Below are 23,134 nucleotides of genomic sequence, written 5' to 3'. Positions count from 1 at the left end.
CTATTTCTAAAACAATTTTGTCATCACAGAAAAAAGTATAGTCCTTTGCACTTTTATTCCTTCTGTGTTTGTGTGTTTGTATGCTTGTTGGAAATCTAGTGCCTACAACAAAAAAATCAGCAACTTGCATAACATTTGATAATTAAAATAGAAAGCTACACTGTGAACTAATGTAGGGCAACGCTTGGTGTAATTCTTTGATTTTTACACATATTTTAAACTGAATCTGTAACTAAACTGTAACTGTTATTAACCAGCCATTTTTATGGTTCAAACGTTATTTCAGTGCTCTTTCTTTGTAGAATCTTTTTCTGCCTCTGTCGGAGACATAATACTGGGCTAGATGGACCATTGCTCTGATCCAGTATGGCACTTATGTTCATAATTCAAATGTGAAGATACTACTTATATTTATATGCTGATTATGTAATCTGCTATCAATTTGCTTTGTAATTTATGTAGCTGACTTTCAGCTCAACACGTTTACAACTGGAACAACATTCTTTCTGCACCCTAAGCTCATATCAATTTCATAGTATGCTTTAGTTGTGCAATAAATAGAATAGGCTTTACATGATATGCAGTAAAAGCACAGGAATTAACTACTTCCTCTCTATGATGCATCTATATTATTATGTAGGGCTCTATAAAGTGTTAACTTCAACAGCACTCAGAATATTATACTGGGGTGAAGTGATATAAATCTGAATTGATGAAAACCTGTGTATCTCCATTGTCTTGAAAGAAGGTAAAGTTACATCAACTGAGGAACTGCTCCTAACATGTACACTTAGAAATAAGTGAGATATCAAACATGTCTGAGTGTTTGCTATTGACAAATAGCGCTTGTTTTTATCAGTGACTTTATACTTGTTCATTTGTTACTGTAAAGTATCAACATTTCAGAGCATAGTTTTAACATAGTCATGATCAACTTACCATGCAAGAAGTAACAAATTGTATTAATTTTGATGCAAAAAATACCCTAATACATTTCTATTTAGTTAACAAAGAGTTCATTGCTACCACTTAATGCAGGATGTGTGTAAGGTATATAGTTCATAGAGGTATAGAATATTTCTATGTAGAATAGATGTAAAGGGCTTATTTTATAGTAATGCTTATTTATTTTCAGCACCCAGTTGTGAATGTATTGGGGTAGTATTAACAGCCCTTGTGGTAGGAGAAAAGCAGAAAGCAGCTAAAAGTATGACAGGGAAATTGGGTTAACAGCTGATGGAACTGACAATCTATGAGAACCTGGGAATGCCATGGACAGATTATATGGCCCAGAGGCTTAGTGAAACAATTATTGTTTTATTTATTTATGCTCATCCTTGGCTAACTGAAATTTTATATTTCAGCTGCTGGTAGATATTTTATTGTAAAGCAATTTGTGCTCCATTTTGCAAATATCTATCTAACATTTATCCTATTTGCTTCAGCTACAGCTCATGTATTACATGAATACGCTGGGTACTAAATCCTGCTAAAACTTTTTATGTGAGCAAAACTGTACCATAAACAATGGGGTAAAGTCTATTTTTCTTTCATTTTTTTTTGTATGTCAAGCTGCCTTTACACACAATAGGAGAGAAATATGGTAATTCTTTCATTTAAAAGGAAGGGAACAAGTTCCTGAAGCAGATGAGCTAAAATTGATATGGTTATTAATGTATTTATTCATAATAATATTGTGCCATAATAAAAAGGCTGCTGTGCTTCATTATAATATTTAATAATAGCTTCAAAATACTTGAAAAACACTAATCAAACCACACAAAACCAATGTTTTTCTGTTATACAGATGGAGCAGAAAGGTTAATAGTTTTCTCAAGGCCACAGAAAGATATGATGTAAAAGGTGAGATTAGAAATCCTGGGCTCCTGATTGAGGGATCAAATCAAACACATTTCTTCTTTCATATATGCTGAAATCCTGTTAACTGCTTATGGCACTTGTAAACAGGTACCTGCCAATTCATGAACTACGGTGAAAGGGTTCATGCTCACATTTTTCTTGCTCAAGTATATTTTGTGTTAGATTCTTTGTAGCTAAATTACTACTGGCCAAAGAAAGATTTTGAAGGACACTCTTGTGTTTTAAAACAAAGAAAATCCCACTCCGCTCCACCCCTGCCCAGTGACATGTTGTGATGGAAATCTCAGATTATGTATATATATATAAACCTCAAACAATACATGTTTGTTTTCTTCAGTAAGTGTCATACCAAAATTGTTAGAGGACTCCAAGCAGATGTTGTATATGATGGTAAAATTACAGCCAGCACTAAGCACTAGTATATCAATGGCCTTATCTCTCACTACTGATGTAAAAACTTGTTGTCTAATCCAACTCTCACAAAATCCAACCTATTGACTTTGCAAGCTTTTGAGCACAAACACCCTTCATCAGGCATTGGGAGACTGCTGCTGTTATGAGGTCTACCTTGGAGAACTCATAACAACACTAGAGTCTCCCAGTGCCAGAAGAAGGGCATTTGTGCCTGAAAGCTTGCAAAAAACTTTTCCCCAACTATTTTAGTTGGTCTAATAAAAGATATCACATCTACCCAAAGAACCATACATGTATGGTGTTGTTCACATCTAAGCTATAGGTTTAATGCTGCTCAGATGAGTAGGGACAATAAGTCAAATTCTTTCGTTGGTTATCCCCAGTTCAAGGCCATTTTAACCTGATGTGTTTGAGAAGAGTAACTTGGGGTAGAATGTGACCAAAGGTTGAAGACATGAAATGAGGTTATGTTTTTACTTCAGTGTCCCATGGAAGGATATCCATATCCATCCAAATATTATCATATATGGCACCACTTGGCTCCATTCTTGGGAATCCCAGCAGTCCCTCAGAAGCAGGACTGAGGCAGATAGAGAAAAGCTTGTGTAATATATATTTGTGCAGTACTTGTTCTGGTCACTTGTGCTCTCAGCCTAGTACACCCTGAGCACTACAATGCAGGTTAGTGGGCGCATCTACACAAGATACTAGAAGCAAAATAGACTAATTCTACTGCTCATTAGCGTGCCATGGCAAAAACTATGTTATGTGCTAATGCAGAGTAGAATTAGTCAACTGCACATTAGCATCACATAAAAGACATGCACCAGTGCTACTGTGCACTAGTGCTGATTATGGTGCATTTAGTACCTGCCCAGTAACAACATAAAAATAAGAAGAAAGAAAAAGAGGAAACTTTCCATGGGCAAATGAAGGACTTAATGAAGTTTCTTTTCTTTTTCTTGAGCCAGGTGTTTTCAATGTGTTTAATAAAAACACTGAAAGGACTGAAGTGCTTTCAGACCATTTTATCCTTTAATTTAATACTAATGTCTGCACTAAGCTTTTTGCTTTGTTTTGCTTAATACTGCTCAATCTCATTAATAGATCAGAAGCACCAGGGATCCATTTGTGCTTTTGGACTGCAGAATTAGAGCCCGATTAATAAAATCCTGAACACTTCAATTACATGGCACTTTGGCATGCTTTGCTACTGCACCCCAGAGAGGAGGGCACATCATTTTTTCAGCATGATGTGCTTTCTGACTTCACAAATATTTTTTTTTCTGTTACAGACAAAACTTTACCTTTTCTAGGTGGCACTGCATGGCTCTGCAATGTTGAACTGCCAATATGAATGTGAACTTTAAAGATGATTTTGCAAATTAATGCATTTTCTTTCAAAAGGGCATTTTGTAAAAGTCACTCGTTGATCTTTTCCTGCATGCCACATCCCACAAATATTTGTATCAGTGTTAATTATCAAATGCTAGCTCTGACAATATGGGGACATTTTATGTTAATTACTTGTATGTTGCTTTCCACCTGTTTAGTGTGTTACACATTTTCTTGGACAATGCACCAACAAAAGTGTTTAAAGACAAAAGGAACATAATCACCACTGTACAAAAGTTGATTAAATTGAAGATGTATAAATAATGGCAGCCCTTATGCCACCTTAAGTCACACAGTGTGCTAAGAATTTACCCGTGTTTCAGGCTACTATTGATTTTCTAATCAGCTTGAAGAATATATTTACCATGAAAATTCTGTCAGTGTACAGGAGATAGACTATACTAGCTCTCAGATCCACAACAATTTTATAAATAAACACACTCACCAGTATATTATGTGCACTTCTACATTTTTACTATTTAAAAAAAATGAATCAGTATATTGTCCTCAGTTTTAAACTTTTATACAAATTTTTTAAAAATATTTTCCTCACTTTAGTTTAAAAATTGTTTGTTTATTAACAGAGAGGTGAAAAGTCACATACTGTAATAAGAAGGGACAGTATAATGGTGTATGATGTATCAGTGCACTTTGGTGCCACCATTTTGTTGTACCTATAAGAATGCAGGAAATAGTGGATAATGCTGCTTCACTGATTTTGAACCTGCATATTGTGGACTCAATATGCTGAATTTATGATTACATTTTCAATGGATGAAAATGGGGATTTGTTCCCTCTAAGAGATGCCATTGCTGTTTGTCACATGACAAATGTGCATTCAACAAAACTCATCTCTCTTTTTCTCTAGAATTCTTCACACAATAAAATGCCATAACATGTTTCTTTGAGAGAAATAGTGTATCATTCATACAGACATTTATTCTTTCCTTTTTTTAATTATAAAGAGAAATTGGGTCCTTTACTGAGCTATTGCCTACCTAATACTCAAAAAAAAAAAATAGATTTCAAAGAATAGTGAAAGGAAATCACTCTTTTGTTAGAATAAAGTGAAAGAAACTTTTCTCTCCATTTAGACACACAAAACCAAAATTAACACAAATAAATGGAAGAAGAAACAACATGAAACTGGAAAGTTAAATTTGCATATTTCCAACTTGTCCTGGTGTGGTTACACTTTAGATTCCCAGTTCCAACTTGATTAGTATGTGGGAAGTGCCCATATGGCATACTGTCTCTTTTAGAATTGAATTTAATAAGCCATTGTGGTGGCAGCATGCTAAGCATTATGCATCCCAGTCTAGTCCTGCTCCATAGGATTACTAATGCACCTCTGATTGATAAATATTTATATAGACTAATGTGGCTCCTACACCAACTGTCTCCTTGATACAGAAAATGCATATAGATGGACAGAAGCACCATAAGAGCACACTAAAGCAATAAGGAAGGGCAGGTTCATGAATGAGAAAGGGCCTCATCTGAACTCCAGATGGAAGGATCCCCATTCCATACATTTTGGAGTAGGCCTGTAAAAGTGGGAAAGAGGTAGAGGGAATCTATTTTAAAAGGGATTTAAGAGTAGCCAGAGGAGGTGGGGCTAGCAAAGGGGAAGCATTAAAACTAGACTAGTTATCACTGCCATCAAATTATGCTTAATAATTATGAACTGAGAAATATAGGAGAAACTCAGCCCTGCAAAAGGAGAGGAACAGTGTGGGACTGTATGCCTCAGCTTGAAGGCTGCATGACCAGAGAGGACCCAGTGTTACCAAAAAGGAAGGAATTTGTCCCTTAGAAATGAACAAGCATTTTACAAGAAGAAGTAGAAAATAGACTATTAAATTCTAAAAATAAAAGGCAATAATTTAAGAAGGAAAACCAACTTTTAAAAGGCCACATTTTCAAAAAGGCTTTAATTTGATCTCTACATTGCTCCCCACAGTTTTTTTGAAGCAACTATGGATATGCAAAACCTTGGCCATATTGCCCACGATTTTTGTATGTGGACAACTAGGGAGAGATTTGAAAAAGTGTTCAGTGCTGCTCTAACTCTATGCCCACTAAATCAATTAGCATTGGATTTAACAGGAGAAAAGTTAGGGCAGCTCTGACTGCTTTTGGAACTCTGGTTTCTGAGTTTCAAGACAACAAACAGAAATGCTATTTGCTTGCTTAAAATCAAACTTGAGGGACATAAAGTTTTATTCTCTAAAAACAATGTCTAATAATTTGTGTGTGTAAAATTATGGCTCAGTCTTGGAGGCCACACTTTGAAACTTCTACACTAGCGATTCTACATTTGGCTCAAACAGTAATTTACAGTTAGGCAGTATTTACCCAATAAGAAATACCATATTTACTCAAATGTAAGATGAGGATTTCCCTCCAATCAGCACAGGAAAAAAAAATCCCCTTCTTACGTTTGCATACAAAAAATATCATTAAATACATTATCTATCACTTAACTGATGCCAGAAGCATAATCTGCTCAGTAATGGAAACCAACTATGAAGTTGATTTAACGTAGGTGAAACTGAGCATATCTGTAAAACATATGACCCATATTGAGCAAACATATAGATGAGAACCTTCCACAAGACTAGATTAGTGCAGTCCACCTGAATAAGATATAATGTCCATTGTGATCGATCCCTATCAGCACCAACACTTTTTAAGCACATGATGAACTACTACATAGTACTACTATATTTAGACTTCCTCTTCATTCCCACACCTAACCAGTGCCATTCTTTTTCATTTCCAATAATTCTTGTTTCTTCACTAGCCTGAAATGTTTGGCAAACATCACCAAATATCTGTGTAGATGAGCAACTCTGTTGCCCATCTCCTGGCCAGTCACATGTGACAGGTGCCCTGTACCTCATCTGCATATACATTTTGGAGGGACCCAGGACTCAGGACAAGAAAACCTGGTTCCAGGGATAACTGGGGGGCTAATTAGAACATTTATCTTTTGCAAGAAGAGGGGTAGTATCTGCAGTACATACAATGAGCAGTGCTGGGCTGTGGAGTCACCATGGCTTGAAACACTGTTGACTCTGCTGAGGCCCAACCCAATGAACTAAGTAATAAATAATGAGCATTATGGCTTTGGTTTAATATCATGAATAGTTTGTACTATGTGTAAGTAGGAACAAAAGTGCTGCTCAAAAGTGTGTTTATGGAGTAACTTTGCTGAAACGCAGCAGTTTGCAAAAAAGATAAAATGCATCAGCTTTTGAGGAACTAGGGACCCATAGTAATGCAAACCATTACAACTATACTTACTTCAAAGTCAATATGTTTTGGTCCCTTGCATTTTAAAGTACTTTCTGCTGGTTTTCACCAGTTTCTGCCCCTTCTTCCCCTTACTCCCATGTGCATCAGGTATGTGGTCAGGGAGGGAACAGAGCCCAAGCAGTTTCTGACAGGAAGGAGGGTGAAGGAGCTACAGGAATAAATAATTGGGGAGGAGGGGCACAGAGGGCAAGGGGACTGCCTGACACCCCACTCCCAGCCGCTATTTTCCCTACTAGGGGAGTGGGGCATGGTATAAATTCAAGACTAACTTTCAATAATTAGATTATATACCTAGACAATTATAGAAAATATGTACATTTTCCATACACAGAATCTAATGATTGGGGAGGGGGCATCTGAAATTCAGGGTCATCTTAGATTTGAGTAAATATGGTAAAATAGGTGCTGTTAATGGGTGCAGTTAGCTTATCAGCAAGTGTACTAGTTTTCAAATATCTCATCTTGCCAGTATCATAAAAAGAAAGGTCGTTCCATTGCTGTATGGAAATTAAGCTTGAGATTTGGGGAGGATCACACATGTTATGTTTTCAGAGTATACCCTTTGTAGTGAATGGAAACAATTACACATAAGCAGCATTGTTACATTTCTTATTTCCAATATTTGCCAAGTCACGCACAAAATCTGCTTGCACAACTTTTGCTGCTCTTATTAATTATAAACCGAACATGAATAATATTTTACTCTTATTTTTAAATGAACAGCATGAACTTGAGCAGGCATAATTCTGCAACAATGCATAGAGATGTTAGATTATAACCTGCTGCCACCACTAAACCATGCATGGAAATATATTACAAAAAGGGATTGTATAACATACCAATGCACTCAGTGCACCCTTCCACATAGGCCCCAATAGACTTGCAAACTTTAAAAGTCAGTTCAGTAGTTGAAGACTTCAGCCATATCAAGCAAAATTGAATAAAGGGGACAAAATTGATAAAATTACCCCACTCTCCACATCCAGATTAAATACCGATCAGATAATAACTACAGAGGTTAAAACTGTTAGGAAAAACTAACAGTTTTGTTCAGTTTTGAGCACCTGTAGATATTGAGATTAACCAACACTGGTTGAAAGGGTATTTTCAATATCAGAAAGTCAGTGGGCATCACTATTGAGCAATACAGAATACTTTCTTAAGTAAAGCAAAACATTATAATCCAACTTTTTACCTTGAATAAAAGTCCTGAATTACAGATTTTAGAGAGAAGGATGGGGCCAATCACTTCATAACAATTTTCCCATTAAAAAATCATATTCAGTATGCACGTTAAACTTCAATTGTAGAAGGTCACATCAGAACAGTCGGAAACTATCAACAATGAAATTGGTTACAATATCTAATTCACTGTTACATAAAATGCATTTACGGTATAATAGCTAAGGAATGCATGTAATTTAAAGAGGCCTCCTATAGCAATCACTGAGACTGAACATATGCAGTATAATAGGTCTCAAATCCATTGCATTTACTTTGAGTGCAAGAGCTTTTTTGTCCATTGAGAGCCCCTGGCTTAGCAAGAAAGTCAGACTGTGACATTATTATATTAAATTAAATCATAAGTGCCAATCAGAAGAAGTATTCCTTTTGATTTTCGTTGACTGTATTTTGCATGCTGAGCTCACTTTTCAGGGCAGACTCGGCACTGTCCTCATTTTCTGAACCTTTTGCCTCATTTTTCTTATATATGCTTTTTTTTTTATAAATGCGTGTGGCTATGGCAGCAATACAAAGCAGGATGAATATCACAACTGCTATCACACCTAGGGAGGAGAGAAGAGGAGAGGAAATTGATCAGACAAACTAAGCAAACAATAACATGTCTGTCAGGTTTTGCCTATGCTAGGATGTTCTAGGAAGTTCATTCAAATTAATTTTTGAAGTGGATTAGGAGGACTGCAACAAAGCTTTTTGTAGAAATGCTTATTTGGAAATAATTTGGATAGCTAGGTTCACTTGGGAATTGCACTGTACCCAAATTTACTTGTGAATTACGATAATCTGAATTAAGAACACTTTAATTCTTAATAAGAGAGTACACCAGAGTTTTAATGCACACAATCCATATAGACACTGCAGAGCTTTCAGGGTCAAACTAACATGCTGCATCTTATGGTAAAACTTCTTTTTTCTTATTGCTTGTCAGCAGCCACAGTGTAGCACTATGGTGTACTATTAGACAATTGTTATAAAATTCAAGATATGGTTGAAAAACTGAATGTACCTACATTCTATGGGCCCCAAAATAAAATAAAGTGCATGTCTGACCCTTTCACTTCCAAAGCTAGGTTTGTGGTACTGTGCTTCATAGGTCAGGTGAGTGTATATTATTGCCCTGCATATATAGGGCCACGTGTGCCACACAGGGTGTACTCCTCTCCTTCAAAATAAGTTTGAAATAATCATTGACAGATTGACATCACAAAGACAAAAATAATAAAACACTAATAGTGCAGTCCAAGCTGACTGGATAGAAAAGAAAGGGAATGCAACATATATCTTTATATGTATACTTCACAACTTTGGGAAATACTTAGATACCTTGGTGACAACTGCCATATAAGAGGCTAGATCAACAGGTACTGTATAAGAGCCTAGACTGGACAGAAAGGCTTAGAGAGGCTACTACTGAAGAGTTATTGTACTGATACTGTAATTGATTTGGGCAAGAAATGGAAAATACTGACAGTTCCATGTTGACAGATATTGTAAGTCAAAATAGGATACTTATTTTCAAAAAAGTGCAAAGATTTGTCTGTTTGTTATGAACTCCTTCAAGCAGCCATCTTGAAAAATACTGATTTTATATTAAAGAACAAGAACTTTCTTGTGTGATTTTTCTCTGAATGAAGTAAAGGTCTTTTCACACCTTCATTTGCAATAGTTGCAAACCATTGAAATGTTGTGATATATTGAAGTTAGCATGTATCGGGGGGTGTCACATTACATATTAGGAGATAACCCTTGCCTGAAAGGGAACAACTTTGTAACATCACAAGGGCACTTAATTCATGCTAAATTGCTTGAAAGTGCATCTGCTTGCATTTTAACTACACTTAGCAAGCGTTAAGTTGAATGTGCAACACCACCCTAATGTTGCAAGCTACTCTGAGCATTTGCTGGGAAGGGTAGATATTAATGTTATTAATGTTTTTAGTAAGTCTTGTTTTAAACAAGATATTTAAACATAGGCTTAAAACCATAAAACATTGTGTGTACATAAACCTAAATGTGCTTAGTCATAGTATCCAAGGATGTTTAGTTAACTTTTAAAAATAATGGGAACTGCAGTAGCTAATAAAATATCTCTTGTGTTTTTAGTATACCAAGAAAATACTCAGCAACCAAATTATCTAGAACATAAAATAATTGATCTTCCTATATGAAAAGTAAACATTAGCAGGCACACAATACAACCCAATATCAGGAACCAACAGTGAAATACTGACCTCAGTGAATCTTATGTGAAGGACAGGATATAAATATGAATAAATAAAAAATGCCAAAATCACCAAGCGCTACATTTATGGACAAAAGTATCTACTGTATTTTCAGAGAGTTTCATTTAAAAAGAACTCAGAGACATATCTGACTGATATTCATTGGTCCTGTTATCAGTATCGTTAAATTTAAAGTTTTATTTCCATTCTTTCATCATCTGCAAAATATCCATTCATTCAATGGCATTTTTAATAATAACTCAACTTTGTAGCTCCATATTATAACCACAGTGGTAAAACACCATTAATATCTGGCATATCCCAGTTTTAACAGAAGGTATTCCAAAAGTTGCCCTAAAATTGTAAACGTGATCATTGGCATTTTTGCAGGCCAGGTTTAAACCTTTTAAATCTGTTTCTGTAGTGATTCTAGAATAATGACATGATGAACAAGGAACCATTAACCATATGTCTCATTGGCTATGGGATATCATCATTTAAGTAGCATGTGTATAGATGACTGTAGATCAGGGGTGGGCAAAATCTGGCCTACGGGCCCGATTCAGCCCATAGAGGGACTTTGTTCAGGCCATGGTAGGTCTCTCCACCCCACCTGGTCAAGGCAGTGAGGGTGGGGTGACTCCAAAGCTCCATGCCACTTCTAGGCAACCCAGGCAGCAGTGGCTCCTTCTGGCTGCTGCCGCCACTAGCCCCCAGCCCCATGGGGACCCAGCTAGACTTTCCCCAGCTGGACCAGACAATCTGCAGACCAGCCAGGACCTATGCATACAGCTCTGACCCTGGGTCACCCTGTGCCTGCTCTGGACATGCCCACCAGTGATAAGCAGCAGCAGCAACAGTGGTAGCTGGGAAGAAGCTGCTGCTGGGCATTGGAAAAAGTGGCTGCCTTCCCCTTGCCACTTCTGAGCCCTTCTTGCTATGGCTGCCTGGACCCTGCATCTGGGCTGCCCTGTGGTTCCTCAAACACTGCTGTCACCACCACTGCCTCCATTCCACCCAGTGGGGCAGTGGTGACAGCAGAGAGGAGCTTCAGGGCAGCCTAGGCATGGGCTCCATGTATCCATGGCAAGAAGGGCCCAGCAGTGGTGAGGGGGAGGATGCTGCTTTTCTCCCATGCCCACCAGCAGCTTCTGCCCAGCCATCACTGCGACTGGTGCTGCACATCGTGGGTAGTCAGGTCCAGAGCAGGTGCAGGGCAGCTCAGAATCAGATCTTTATGCATAGGTCCCAGATGGTCCAGAGCTAGTCTGCTGTGGCCAGGGCAGGTCCAGAGTGGGTGTGGGGTGGGCTGTAGCCATGGCTGAGGCAAGGGTCATGCACTCAGCTGCTGTTGGGTGGTGGTGGCAGAAAGCTGCTGCAGGGCATGTGGGCTCTGGGCTATTGCACTGGGGAGGGGGGTGTGCTGAACTGGCCTGCAGCAGCTCCCCAAAACTGCTTATATGGCCTTTGGGCCCAAATAGTTGCCTGCCCCTGTATTCCTAGCACAACAATCTTTTCACAAACTGTTCTTCTAAATGTTTGTATCCTTAGTAGGAAGCTTTCAGTTTCATTCCACTAGATTTTTTTACTTTGTCTTTTGTCTGTTTGGGTTCTTAATATCCTTACAAAAGAAATCTATTCTGAATTTAACCAGAAGACTGAAGGAAAAACCATTCTTATTTCTGTTGAAATGACTAATGGAAATTGACCCAGTGAGTGAAATATACAGAAGAAAATCCATTTTCAGGAGTGAAGAGGAGGTTCATTCTTTACGTCTCCTCCTAAGGGAAACAAATACCATCAGAAAAGTCACATGGGATAGTGCTTCACAGGATAACACTTTAAAGAAAAATCATGAACTGTCACAGACATATACTTGTTCCCAAATCAGTCATGGAAACTGAAATTCTCCAGTGAGTCCTGTGTCCCTAATCTTTCATTGCTCAGATTTAATTGACGTATGGAGTAAAGAGAAGAGAAAAATTGGTAGGCTTCTTAGCAACTATTGAGAAGGACTTCAGTTCAGAAGATGTCTGGGAGATCTGGAAAAGCCAGAGGAACAGAATAGTGATTTCCTAATACCCAATTATATTCCTTAACCACACAACTTCCTGTAGTCCTCACAATGAATATTTTTTGGGGTAATATACTGTATAAGTAAGTGCCATTTTAGTTTTGGAGAAATGGAATTCTGTATAATTCTGCCATCCTCTATCTAATAAAAATGTTGAAAAGTGTCATTTCAGGAAGAACATATTCATTTCTAATTGAATCATCTAGATTCACCAGCAATTTTTTTTTACATCACAGCAGCGCACATATAGATGCTGATGGGGCTGGCTGGGGCACAAGGGTGCTTCAGTGTAGCTAGCTCCACACAAAGCCCCTCATGACCCAGCCAGCCCTTTTGCAGCATGTTGTGGGGAGCAGTCTCAGGCTGGCAGGATAACCTCTGCCCCCTCTCCTCCCCACCCCCCCGGCCATAAGTGTCAGAGTTTATTGCTGCGTACTAATAGCATGTGGAGATGGACCCTCAATCAAGTAAAGCTAATACCCGTTTTGTCAGAAATAAAGGCAAGCCAAAAGCTGAAATATATTTAACAAAAGGATTTCCTCCCTTCAGACATGCACTGCTGGCAAAATTGAATAATTGGTATAGTCCGAGAACTATAACATTCCTTTTCCTTGAATATATGCTATCTTCCCTAAGGCACCCAAGTGGCTTATTTCCATATCATAGTTTCATAGTTTCTAGGGTCGGAAGGGACCTGAGCAGATCATCTAGTCCGCCCCCCTGCCATGGCAGGAAATAATACTGGGGTCAAACGACCCCAACAAGGTGCTCATCTACCCTCCTTTTGAAGACTCTCAGACTAGGAGCCTGCACCACTTCTGGAAGTTGGTTCCAGACCCTAACCACCCTGACCATGAAGTAGAGCCTCCTGATATCTAGTCTAAGTCTACCCTCTACCAGCCTGTGACCGTTATTTCTTATCACTCCTGGTAGTGCTCGGGGGAACAGGGACTCCCCCAATGCCTGCTGGTCCCCTCTGACTAGTTTATAACAGGTCACTAGATCCCCCCTCAGCCTTCTCTTTTGGAGGCTGAACAGGTTCAGGTCCCATAGCCGCTCCTCATAGGGCCTGCCCTGCTGTCCCCTGATCATGCGAGTGGCCCTGATAATGCCACTATATATATATACTATATATATAGGTATATATCCTATATACCTATATTAAGGAGCATGGCAAACTCTTCTTAAAATTGTATGTAGGATATTTCAGCACTTACACAAGCTCTTACCATATAATAAGAACATGAGCGCTAGCGATATTATTTTAAAATGCCACTTTTATGTTTTCACTCAGTGTTTAACATTTATAGTCATATAGGGCCCTTATACTATTTGTCTTGTGCACACAAAACTCTCACGGACGTCACTTGATCAGTGAAAATTCACAGTTATTTAAAAATGATTCCAGTGAAGCTTTTATAGTCCCTATTACCTCCAATAATTGCAGAGTCACTTCTGATTGCATTAGCTAAGGGCTCTCCCTCATCTATTGGTCCAGAATGATCTGCAGCAGAAAAAAAGAAAATGACACAGAAGGGTTCTCAAGATAATACTTCACATGCAGTATGGAACTATGAAGTTAGTGAAGATCTATGAGGCTTTAAAAATTAATGTTATAAATCACATTATATGGAAGCAAACGGGAAAGTTAAAACATTTAGAGAAAAGATAAAGGCTAGAAAAATAGAAAGGAAAAGGAAACAGAAGAGAGTGTTTTTTTTCCAAACTACCCCTGCCAAGTATCCCATGTGAAAAAGATAGTACTGATTGAAGTTCTGAACACTGTACTTGTATTTTGTTTCAGAGAGTAGAACAAGCGATAGCCATATGCTACCTGCAAATGAATGGGTTGTTTCACTTGATGTTGAGTCAGCTCCAGTTAAAGTACCACAGTTGGATTCAGTGAAGTGTCCCTTTACACTGATTGGGGCTGAGCTGCTATGGTGCAATGCAGCCTTCAAAGGAGCAATGTGGTTGAACTGCACGGAAGAGAGACATCCAATAAACCCCTGAGAGTTTGCCTTCATAGTCTCCTCATCTACATCACTATTTTCTGTTAATCAAAAGAAACAGTACACAATTAATCACAGTGCAAATGTACAGAATAAAGTGACAGAAGAATAATTGAATAATTAACCTGCATTCCTCTGAGTATATTTGAGCTACAGCAACATATGTAGATTCACTGAATTCCTTTTTTGTCTTCCTTTAATGGAAAGAGTCAAATATATTCAATTTTTTTTTATGGATGACAGTTGCTAGTCTGCTGAGGGACACACTTTTAACTTACTATAGCAAGTTCCAAACCAAAGCAATTCAAAGGCAACTAAAAGATTTAAATTAAAATGCATCCCTTTTTTTATTCTGTAAATAGATAAGGATGAAAATGAAAAAATACATATTTTATTAGGCATCTACTCAAAAATAGGCACATTATTGGATTAGATTTTTTTCCTACAGATTCATGAATCCATTCCTTTTTGTCATCAGTAGTTCTGCCAAAATACAACAAAAAGTATCTCTTCAGACCTCAGTTCTTGGAAATCCATACAAATGCCTTTCCTATTGAAGACCAAAAATAAGTGATTCTCCAATGAGTCTAGGCTGTGTCCATGATGCCAATACTTGCTCCTTTAGAGAAAATGTATCTTCTCTTGGGGTCTCTTGGTAAGAATATATAACCTATCAAAGCTTTGTATTTACCCTACATTCTACTTTGGTAGGTGCATAGAGCACATTTGCGGTGACACAGTAAATCAGCAAGCTGCAGGTAACCGCCAATATTAATTGCTCAGGAGTTATGCTTACAGAAAATAAGTTTGAGCTTCACCCAAAATAAGGAGAAATGTCATCTCATACTGTTATATTCCCCACTTTACACAATGCATCCTTAGGCTATACCACAGAAATCAGCCTGTGATTTTTACAGTGCTAGCAGTTGTTAAAATGTGTATTCTAGCTTATTGCTATTCATTGTATAATGAGATGGAAAGCTCACCTTGTCCTGTGAAATGAAAATTGGGCTAGCATTTTGTGAAATGTATGTTAAAAAAAAACTCTCGAAGAAACAAAAATGATCTGAAACAACCAACAACCAACCATCTTTATCAGACTTTCTTTGCTTAATCCAAAGAAAAATATTAAAGCAATAACTGGCTATCATCAGGACCCTGATGACCTAAGTAGATAGACTATATAAAGCACAGGGAGTTTTAACCATCTCTTTTATCTTTATGTCACACACTCTGGTCTGGGGATAAAATTAACTCTCTCTGACAGGGTGACTCAGTTAAACAGGATAGTGCTGGTTAGAAAGCTAATATCTGGTCAGCATTAGTGTTCTCACTGTTCCTAACATTTGGAGCTGAATTGTTGGTACTATAAATGATTGGGAAAGCAGGATGCCATGAGTTATTAAAAATAATGGAATTGTTTGGGTTTCCTTATTACTCTGGTCTTTAATGATTTATGAGGGACATGCAGAAAATTTCTAGCTTGACAAATAATAAATGTTTGCATTCAACCGTTAACATTTCAGTACAGCTCCCTTTGACATCAGTGCACTTGATCCAGTACAACTGCAACTTGACTATACATATCTCAGGTTACCTTTAAACTGTCATAAAGACATTTAAAATAGAAGTATACACCTGTTAAAGGGTGTTAACACATGCTAAGTGGCCTCTAAGTATTTTAAAGTTATGCCACTTCAAGTGAGGGTTATCTTTGATCTGTTTTGCCAAGTCATTCTATTTTTCATTTGCTCCAGGAAGATAAAAAAGTCTATTTTCATTTCTCTTAGATCCCAGGGTAAGTCATTCCTATCCCTTCCTGTCTTGATCTGTGGGAAAACTTTCAACTGTCCTGAACTCTACCACCCAGGGGAGTGATGCTGGTCCCAAGATAGCACCCCATTCTGCCACAACGGGTGCAAATCCAGCATACCCCAACTACTTGGAGCACCCAGGTGCAGCTCGCTAGTTTGCTGGTTGGTCTAATACCCCCATGCAAACAGCAATCCTACCACATACTTCCATGCAAAGAATGAGCCACAGAATGGTCAACCATTCTTAGGTGGGTCTCAGCTTCGCCCTGATGTGGCAAGCGTGCAGAAAGTCTGCTGGGTCTCAGCTTGGCCCTAGCATAAATATTAACCCAACCCTCCCCACAAATCTATCCCAATCCCAACCCCAATTCAGTGAAACATATTCCACCTTTTCATTTTTTTAAAATTATTATTCTTTTTTTCACTGCCTCCTCTTTTCTTTGACCCCCTTTCCCATTCACTTCACTTCAAACTATTTTTTTCAAGACTTTTTTTCCCTCTGACTCACAGGTCTAGTGGGCTGGGGAGTAAAAGAAGCTGATCTCCATACCACACACCCCTACCATCCTCTCCCACCCCACAAGTCCTGGCTCTTGTTCATGCCCCTGCTTGCCAGGCCCTGTAGTGACACGTAATAGTATTGCAGGTCTGAGACAGCACTTAGCTTTTGTCAGTGACTTCTCTGAATTAGTCCTAACTTTATGCCAGCATAGTATTCTACAGATTTAAAAAAATTTAAAGGTAACCTGTAAGAGCACACCCAGAGAAATGTTTGTCCTGAACATCCAGAAATTCCTTGATTGCTGCAATCACCTCATTATCATAACTGACACTTTTCTTATCAAGGCCTCCCTTCAATTTGAGGAACAGGTAAAAGTTTGAGAGAGTCAGATTGAAGAATAAGACAGATAAGTGATTCAAAGCCACTGTTGTTCAGTCACTGGAACCTGGGACGCGCAGATTGGTGTATAACCCTTTAAAAGCAGAACTCCTTAACTTGTTTTTGATGGCTTGACATAACAAAATACTGTTCATGGATGTTCTGGCCTCTTGGTAGACAGGTCAGTCACATTTATTCCTTCAGTCTTGCAAAGAACCACAGTGATAAGTTTACTGATTGAAGCCATATTTTTTAGTTCCTTGAGAAGTGGAAACTGCAGGCTTTGATTCACTTAGAATCAAAGTGGGGAACCCATTTCTAATCCTGATTTAAAAAACTGTTCATAATTTTTTATGGCTTTGCTTGACACTGCCCCAAAAAGCCCCTGGAAATGACAACCCTCTCTCTATTCTGATTACCATTCAATTGTCTGGCCACCCATTTCGCAGGCACTCAGTGTCTTCATTGAGGACAGCATATATTGATCCCATGCTGATGTTGACCATCTCAACTTTGTCCCTAACTGTTGATTCTCTCTGATTCATTACCATTTTCTCAACTGTATTAATTTGTTCTAGTGTAGTGGTCTCTGGCTCAGCTCCAGCACTGATCCTCCCTCAATTAAATTCAACTGTTTTTACTGTGGTGTGAAAGTGGGCATCATCCTTCAGTGTTGCCACCACAGTCTAATGTATTTCCTTCAGGGTTAAATTTTCCTATAGTGATCCTGAACACCACTGTGATTTAATTCCTCCCCTTTACATTTTTTGTGGCCTTCTCACTTTGATACTTCCTCATAGAAGTTCTGCACAGACAGAAATGGCTTATAACAAAGAAGTACATCAAAATAACAGAATTTGGCCTGTGAAATACATTGGGCCCAATCATATAATTAGGTAGGTCAGGATAAGTACTTTCAGAGCACTTGTCACAATGATGATTCCAGTACCCTATAACTGGAAGGTAGAAAAGGACCTTAATAAAAGGAGCTGGGCAAACAGAGACGTATGGTGCAAAGAAGCTCTTTAAGCTGGAGAGGGGACAAAGAGAGAGTCTAAAGAAATACATGAAAGAAACCCTTTCTTTTTGTAACCTTGAGTAGGATGGAAACCTTGACCTATATGGCTATTGCCATTAAAAATAATTCCCTGTTCAAGGATTTTGGCAGTCATTGTACTTTTATAAATAGAAAACAGTAAGATATTTATAACGCTTTGTGCATAGTCCACTCATTTACTCTCCTGAAAGGAATAACATATTTCAAATCTAGACTTTCCTGATCATTTGGGGCAATGGCAGCATTTAAAAAAATTAAGTTGTTTATTAGGAGTTTATTGTGTGGTACGTTGTAGATTTGCAATCTAAAGTGGGTGTTTTTCTACCAGTATTTCAGCTCACTTGCTGAGCATATTTTGAGATTATTCAGAAAATAAAGACAAAATTATCCCACCTACACTGCCTCCTTCAACAACAACAAAAAAATCTTTTCTGAGTTCTGCCTCATCCATCTGTCCTCTGTGAAAGAGTTCTGAAGGTTAGCAGACACACAACTTATAATGGACCACTTAAAAAAAAAAGACTGTGCAATCAAGATTTCTGTTTGACCCCTCTTTTACCATGATAATGATAATCAAGGCTTCAAATTCTTCAAATTTGTATAAAATATAATTTAATCTTGAATCATTTTATGCTTTTGCAGTCTGTCTTGACTTTTACATTCATTACACTTAGCAAAAGTTGTTATCTATCGAACAGAAACACTGTGTTCATTTTTTTTCATTAAAAGCTCAGTACTTATACAGAGGCACAAACAGGGCAGTCAAAATGCATCTGCAGAAAGTCTTGCATTTATACATTCATTTCATGGGTACAGTGACTGTCTGAACACTTTTGCAAATTCATCTTTTATACTCTCAGATGAAAACATCACCCACAAAGTCAGCAGTCATTATGGGTTAAATGTTCCATGGATGTGAATGGGTAAATTTCCACTGACTTCAATGGAGTTATACCTGCTTCTACCAACAATAAATCTAGCCAAATGCCTGTAGCACAGTTTCCATTCACACTTTGCAATTTTCAAACAAAAAACCCCTACAGAAAATACAGACCATCAGTACAAATCTATAAAGATCACTTTCTACCCAAACTGACATAAGGCACTGGTGAAATCATCAATAATACAAAATTGTTTTGTTCCTGAACACTGCAGAGTGGGTGGCATATGTAACCCAATTATTGTAGTTGAACTGAAAGGTAAGAGGGTTGATATGTATTATTTATTAATGATAATGTACTTGCTGTGAGGAAAGTTTGACTGAAAAACCTTTCCTAGAATAATCATTTCTTTGAACCCAAGTTTTCTTTAGCTTATTCCTACAACTACTAAAACAGAAATCTAGAGCCCTATTCTTCTCTTACTGTAGCGCCCTGTACAACTTGTTTCCTTCTGACAAAAATATTAGTGTAGAAAAACAAGTGATAAAACAAATGGTGATTCATGAGACTTTTTGCAGCTCTTGTCAACAATTCCCAAGGCTCAGGAGACTAACAAGTAGCTATTAGCAAAAGCTCTGCTCAGACATCATCAAATCTCATGTTCAAAAGTTACTACAAGTTACTACAAGTAAAAACATTAACAACAAGACTCAAAGACACATACTTTGAAAATAGAACAATTTCTCCTAAACTGAGATATCTTGGCTAACATCTTGAACAGAGCTTTAAAAATTATTGGCACTGTGTCCAGAACTGTAAGTTTACATACAATTTCTTTTTCCTTAGGTGAGGGTCCAATATTGTTCCTTTGTATGCCAAGCCAGCTTCACTAATGAAAATTAATTTTGAAAAAATGGGTAAAGAACTAGATTTAAAATGTTACATATGAGCTCTTTGAGTTTCATTTACACGTACAAGAAATTAAGGCAGTTGTGAAAAAAGACTCAGTGCATCTTTTGATGAATTCAGAGATACCTAATAAAGTAAGATGCCACATACTCAAAGCAGAGCAAAACTGAAAACAAATTATTTGAAAATGGTACGATTTCAACATTTCCCCTCAGCAAGCATAAATCAACACTTTTTTTAAAATAGGATTTAAATGACACTACATTGTGGGTTTAAAACAGCAATGAAGAACTGTTGAACAAAAAATAGGATTTTTCAAAGCCAGTATTAATTAGCAGCTGTTTCACTGAAACATTTGTGTGGGTGCACACAAACAGTAATGTTTTAAAGACTGATTTCATTAACAGTTTGAATTATCACCATATTGTACTTATCAGTGTAAAAGAGCAAATGGTCTTGCTACTTCTTCACTCCTTATTAAAAAATCCTAATAATAATGACTCAACCCTTCTTCAATATGCTATACAAATATTAATTAGTCATTACAATGTTTCTGTAAGAAAAACAACAAATGTAATATTATTTTTGAGATGAGAAAACTGAGATTGAAAGGATCAAATGCATCCCATGGACTACAAATAGCTATCAAGAGCTTATCAGATATTGCACAGGTTTAACAAAGTTTAAAATCTGATTTAGTTACATGGGTGCCAGATGCTAAGTGGCCATAGCTGTTTGATTATAATTGTATAATTACTCAAATTACATCAGCCTGGCTAAATTTCCAGGTCTATAGTTACAAACAGTTGCTTAAATGATAACAAAGAAATTTAAATTGATTTAAAAGTGCTCACACTCAGAGTTAAACTGGTTTATTAACATTAACTTAAAGCCACATTTCAGTAGAACTGGTACAACTCAGTCTGATTTTGATACCTAGAAACACCATGGAGAAGGTCCTCAAGCACTTTCTTGTGAAGCACCCAGATGTTAGGGACCTTAGCAGGCAGCCCAGCATGGGCTAATTGCCTAGATAGCCACACCTGCCTTGGGTTTCTGCCTGAAAATCTCTGGCCCAGCTAGCTTCCTGATCCACCTGTGGCATCAGCCTCCAGGCAAACCAACAATTCTGACCCTTTTTGGTTTGGAAAACCTCCTGGTCCCCATGCTCTCTGGCTTTTTTGGTTCTTCATCCTGGTGTCAGCTGTTTCTGGATTCTGGCTTTGGATTTCCCCATGAATCATTGTCCTGGTTTTCTGATCCCAGCTGGGCTCTTTTCTGGGATATTGACCTGTGGATTAGCAACTCAACCTTGGTTTAATCAACCTGTGGATTAGTGACCTGTGGACTTGGCAACTCAATATCTGATTCCTGCACACTGACCCTGGCCTGTATTGTGGATTCTGCCCCTGGATTTCCCTCTGGATTTAGTCATTTGTGTTTCAATGTTGACCTCTGCCACTGTCTTCCCTCAGAGGTATAAACATTGAGGTGAAATTGCCTACAACCGGATCCCTTACACTAGAGGAGAATAAAGTGATCAATAAGAGTCAGCATTGATTCACCACGAACAAGACCTTCTCTGATCAGGTGATGGACTCTGTGGATGGGGAAGAGCAGTGGAAGTCATATACCTTGACTTTGTCAAGGATTTTGAGACCATTATCCCACAACATTCTCATTAACAAGCTAAGTACATACAGACTAGACTAGAGGAAAGTAGGGTAAGGTGGATATATAATAGGTTGGATCAACACTGGCAGGGTACACAGCTGGAAAGGGAGCTTCTCCAGGGCTGGGATCTTGTGGCAGTGACAGTGTGGTTTGGAGCCAAAGCAGAGCTATGATCCATTATTTTGCCCATCCCTGCTCTAAATGGTAAGTCTAGGATCGACAGTGACCTGGAAAAATGGTTTGCAGTCAGTCAGATGAGACTCCACAAGAGCAAGTGCAATGAACTACAAGTGGGATGGAACAATTGCATGCATAAATAAAGACTGGGGAATGAGTTGCTAGGCTGCTGTGCTGCAAAGAATACCTGGGGATTACAGTGGACAATAAACTGAATCTGCAGTAACGCTGTGCTCTTGCTGCAAAAATAGCCAAAACCATATTAGGCTCTAATAACAGGAGTGTCACTTGCAAATCAAGGAAAGTGATTCTCCCACTCTATTAAGCACTGGTTTCACATCATCTTTAGTACTGTATCCATTTTTGCTGCCCCCCCGAGTCCCCGACACACACACACACACACACACACACACACACACACACACACACACACACACACACACACACACACACACACACACACTTCCAGAAGGATGTGAACAGATTGAAAAGAGTCAAGCCAAGAGCAACAAAAATGATTCTGGGCCTGGGAAGCAAGACTTAAGAGAGAATGAAAGGACTAGGGTTATTCAGTCTGGAGGAGAGAAGACTGAGGGGGAATTTGACAACAGTCATCAAATATCTGAAGGGTAACTACAGAGATGGACTTGGAGATGAACTTTTCTTTGTAGGGGATAGGACTGGAAACAACGGCTTCAAGCTGCAGCAGGGGAAAATTAGGTTACAGATGAGAAGGAACTTTCTGACTACAATGATGGACAAGCAGAAGGTAGGTCTTCTGAAGCAGACTACCTAGAGAAACTGTGGAATCACCATCCTTGGACTTTTTCAAGAGCAGCTTGGACAGACACATCGCTGGGGTGATTTAGTTAGGGATGATCTTTCCTTGAGAAATGGGTTGGACTAGATGATGTCATGAAGTTCCTTCCAGCTCTACTTTCCTATGATCTTTGCATATAAAGAAAACCAGACCAAGTTGAAAATCTGTTTTTATCTTGCTAGACAGGGAAAAATATTAACATTTTTTTGGATTAAGAGTACTAACTTTACCAAATCTCCAAAGTCCCATCCCCCAAATTCTTTTGATTGGACTTTAAGGGTGTGTCCAGACACATGGACACATGCATTTTCCCTGGGACAAATAGCAGTGGCACATAGTTGTGCTGCTGTTATTTGTGTT

The 23,134-nt window shown here is 38.2% G+C and overlaps 1 protein-coding gene across 3 annotated transcripts in view; it reads right to left on the bottom strand.

The window, feature by feature from the left end:
• Positions 1-1,736: 1,736 nt before the first annotated feature.
• The window catches only part of CNTNAP4 (contactin associated protein family member 4), a 431,793-nt gene continuing 410,395 nt past the window's right edge, over positions 1,737-23,134 (bottom strand). The window contains exons 22-24 of one of the 3 annotated variants that reach the window (XM_090038566.1): positions 14,385-14,603; positions 13,983-14,054; positions 1,737-8,799 (exon numbers count right to left, since the gene is read on the bottom strand). In XM_090038566.1, the coding sequence (XP_089894692.1) occupies positions 8,606-8,799; positions 13,983-14,054; positions 14,385-14,603 (485 nt within the window). In that variant the 3' untranslated portion in view covers positions 1,737-8,605. Of the gene's footprint in view, positions 8,800-11,417; positions 12,519-13,982; positions 14,055-14,384; positions 14,604-23,134 lie in introns of those variants that run through there. The other 2 variants (XM_090038569.1, XM_090038567.1) reach the window with 2 other exon arrangements.

The sequence above is a fragment of the Crocodylus siamensis genome, chromosome 3 (genome assembly GCF_052110815.1).
Source record: "Crocodylus siamensis isolate JL-2025a chromosome 3, ASM5211081v1, whole genome shotgun sequence".
NCBI lineage: Eukaryota > Metazoa > Chordata > Crocodylia > Crocodylidae > Crocodylus > Crocodylus siamensis.
This window is presented reverse-complemented; position numbering and strand designations above follow the sequence as displayed.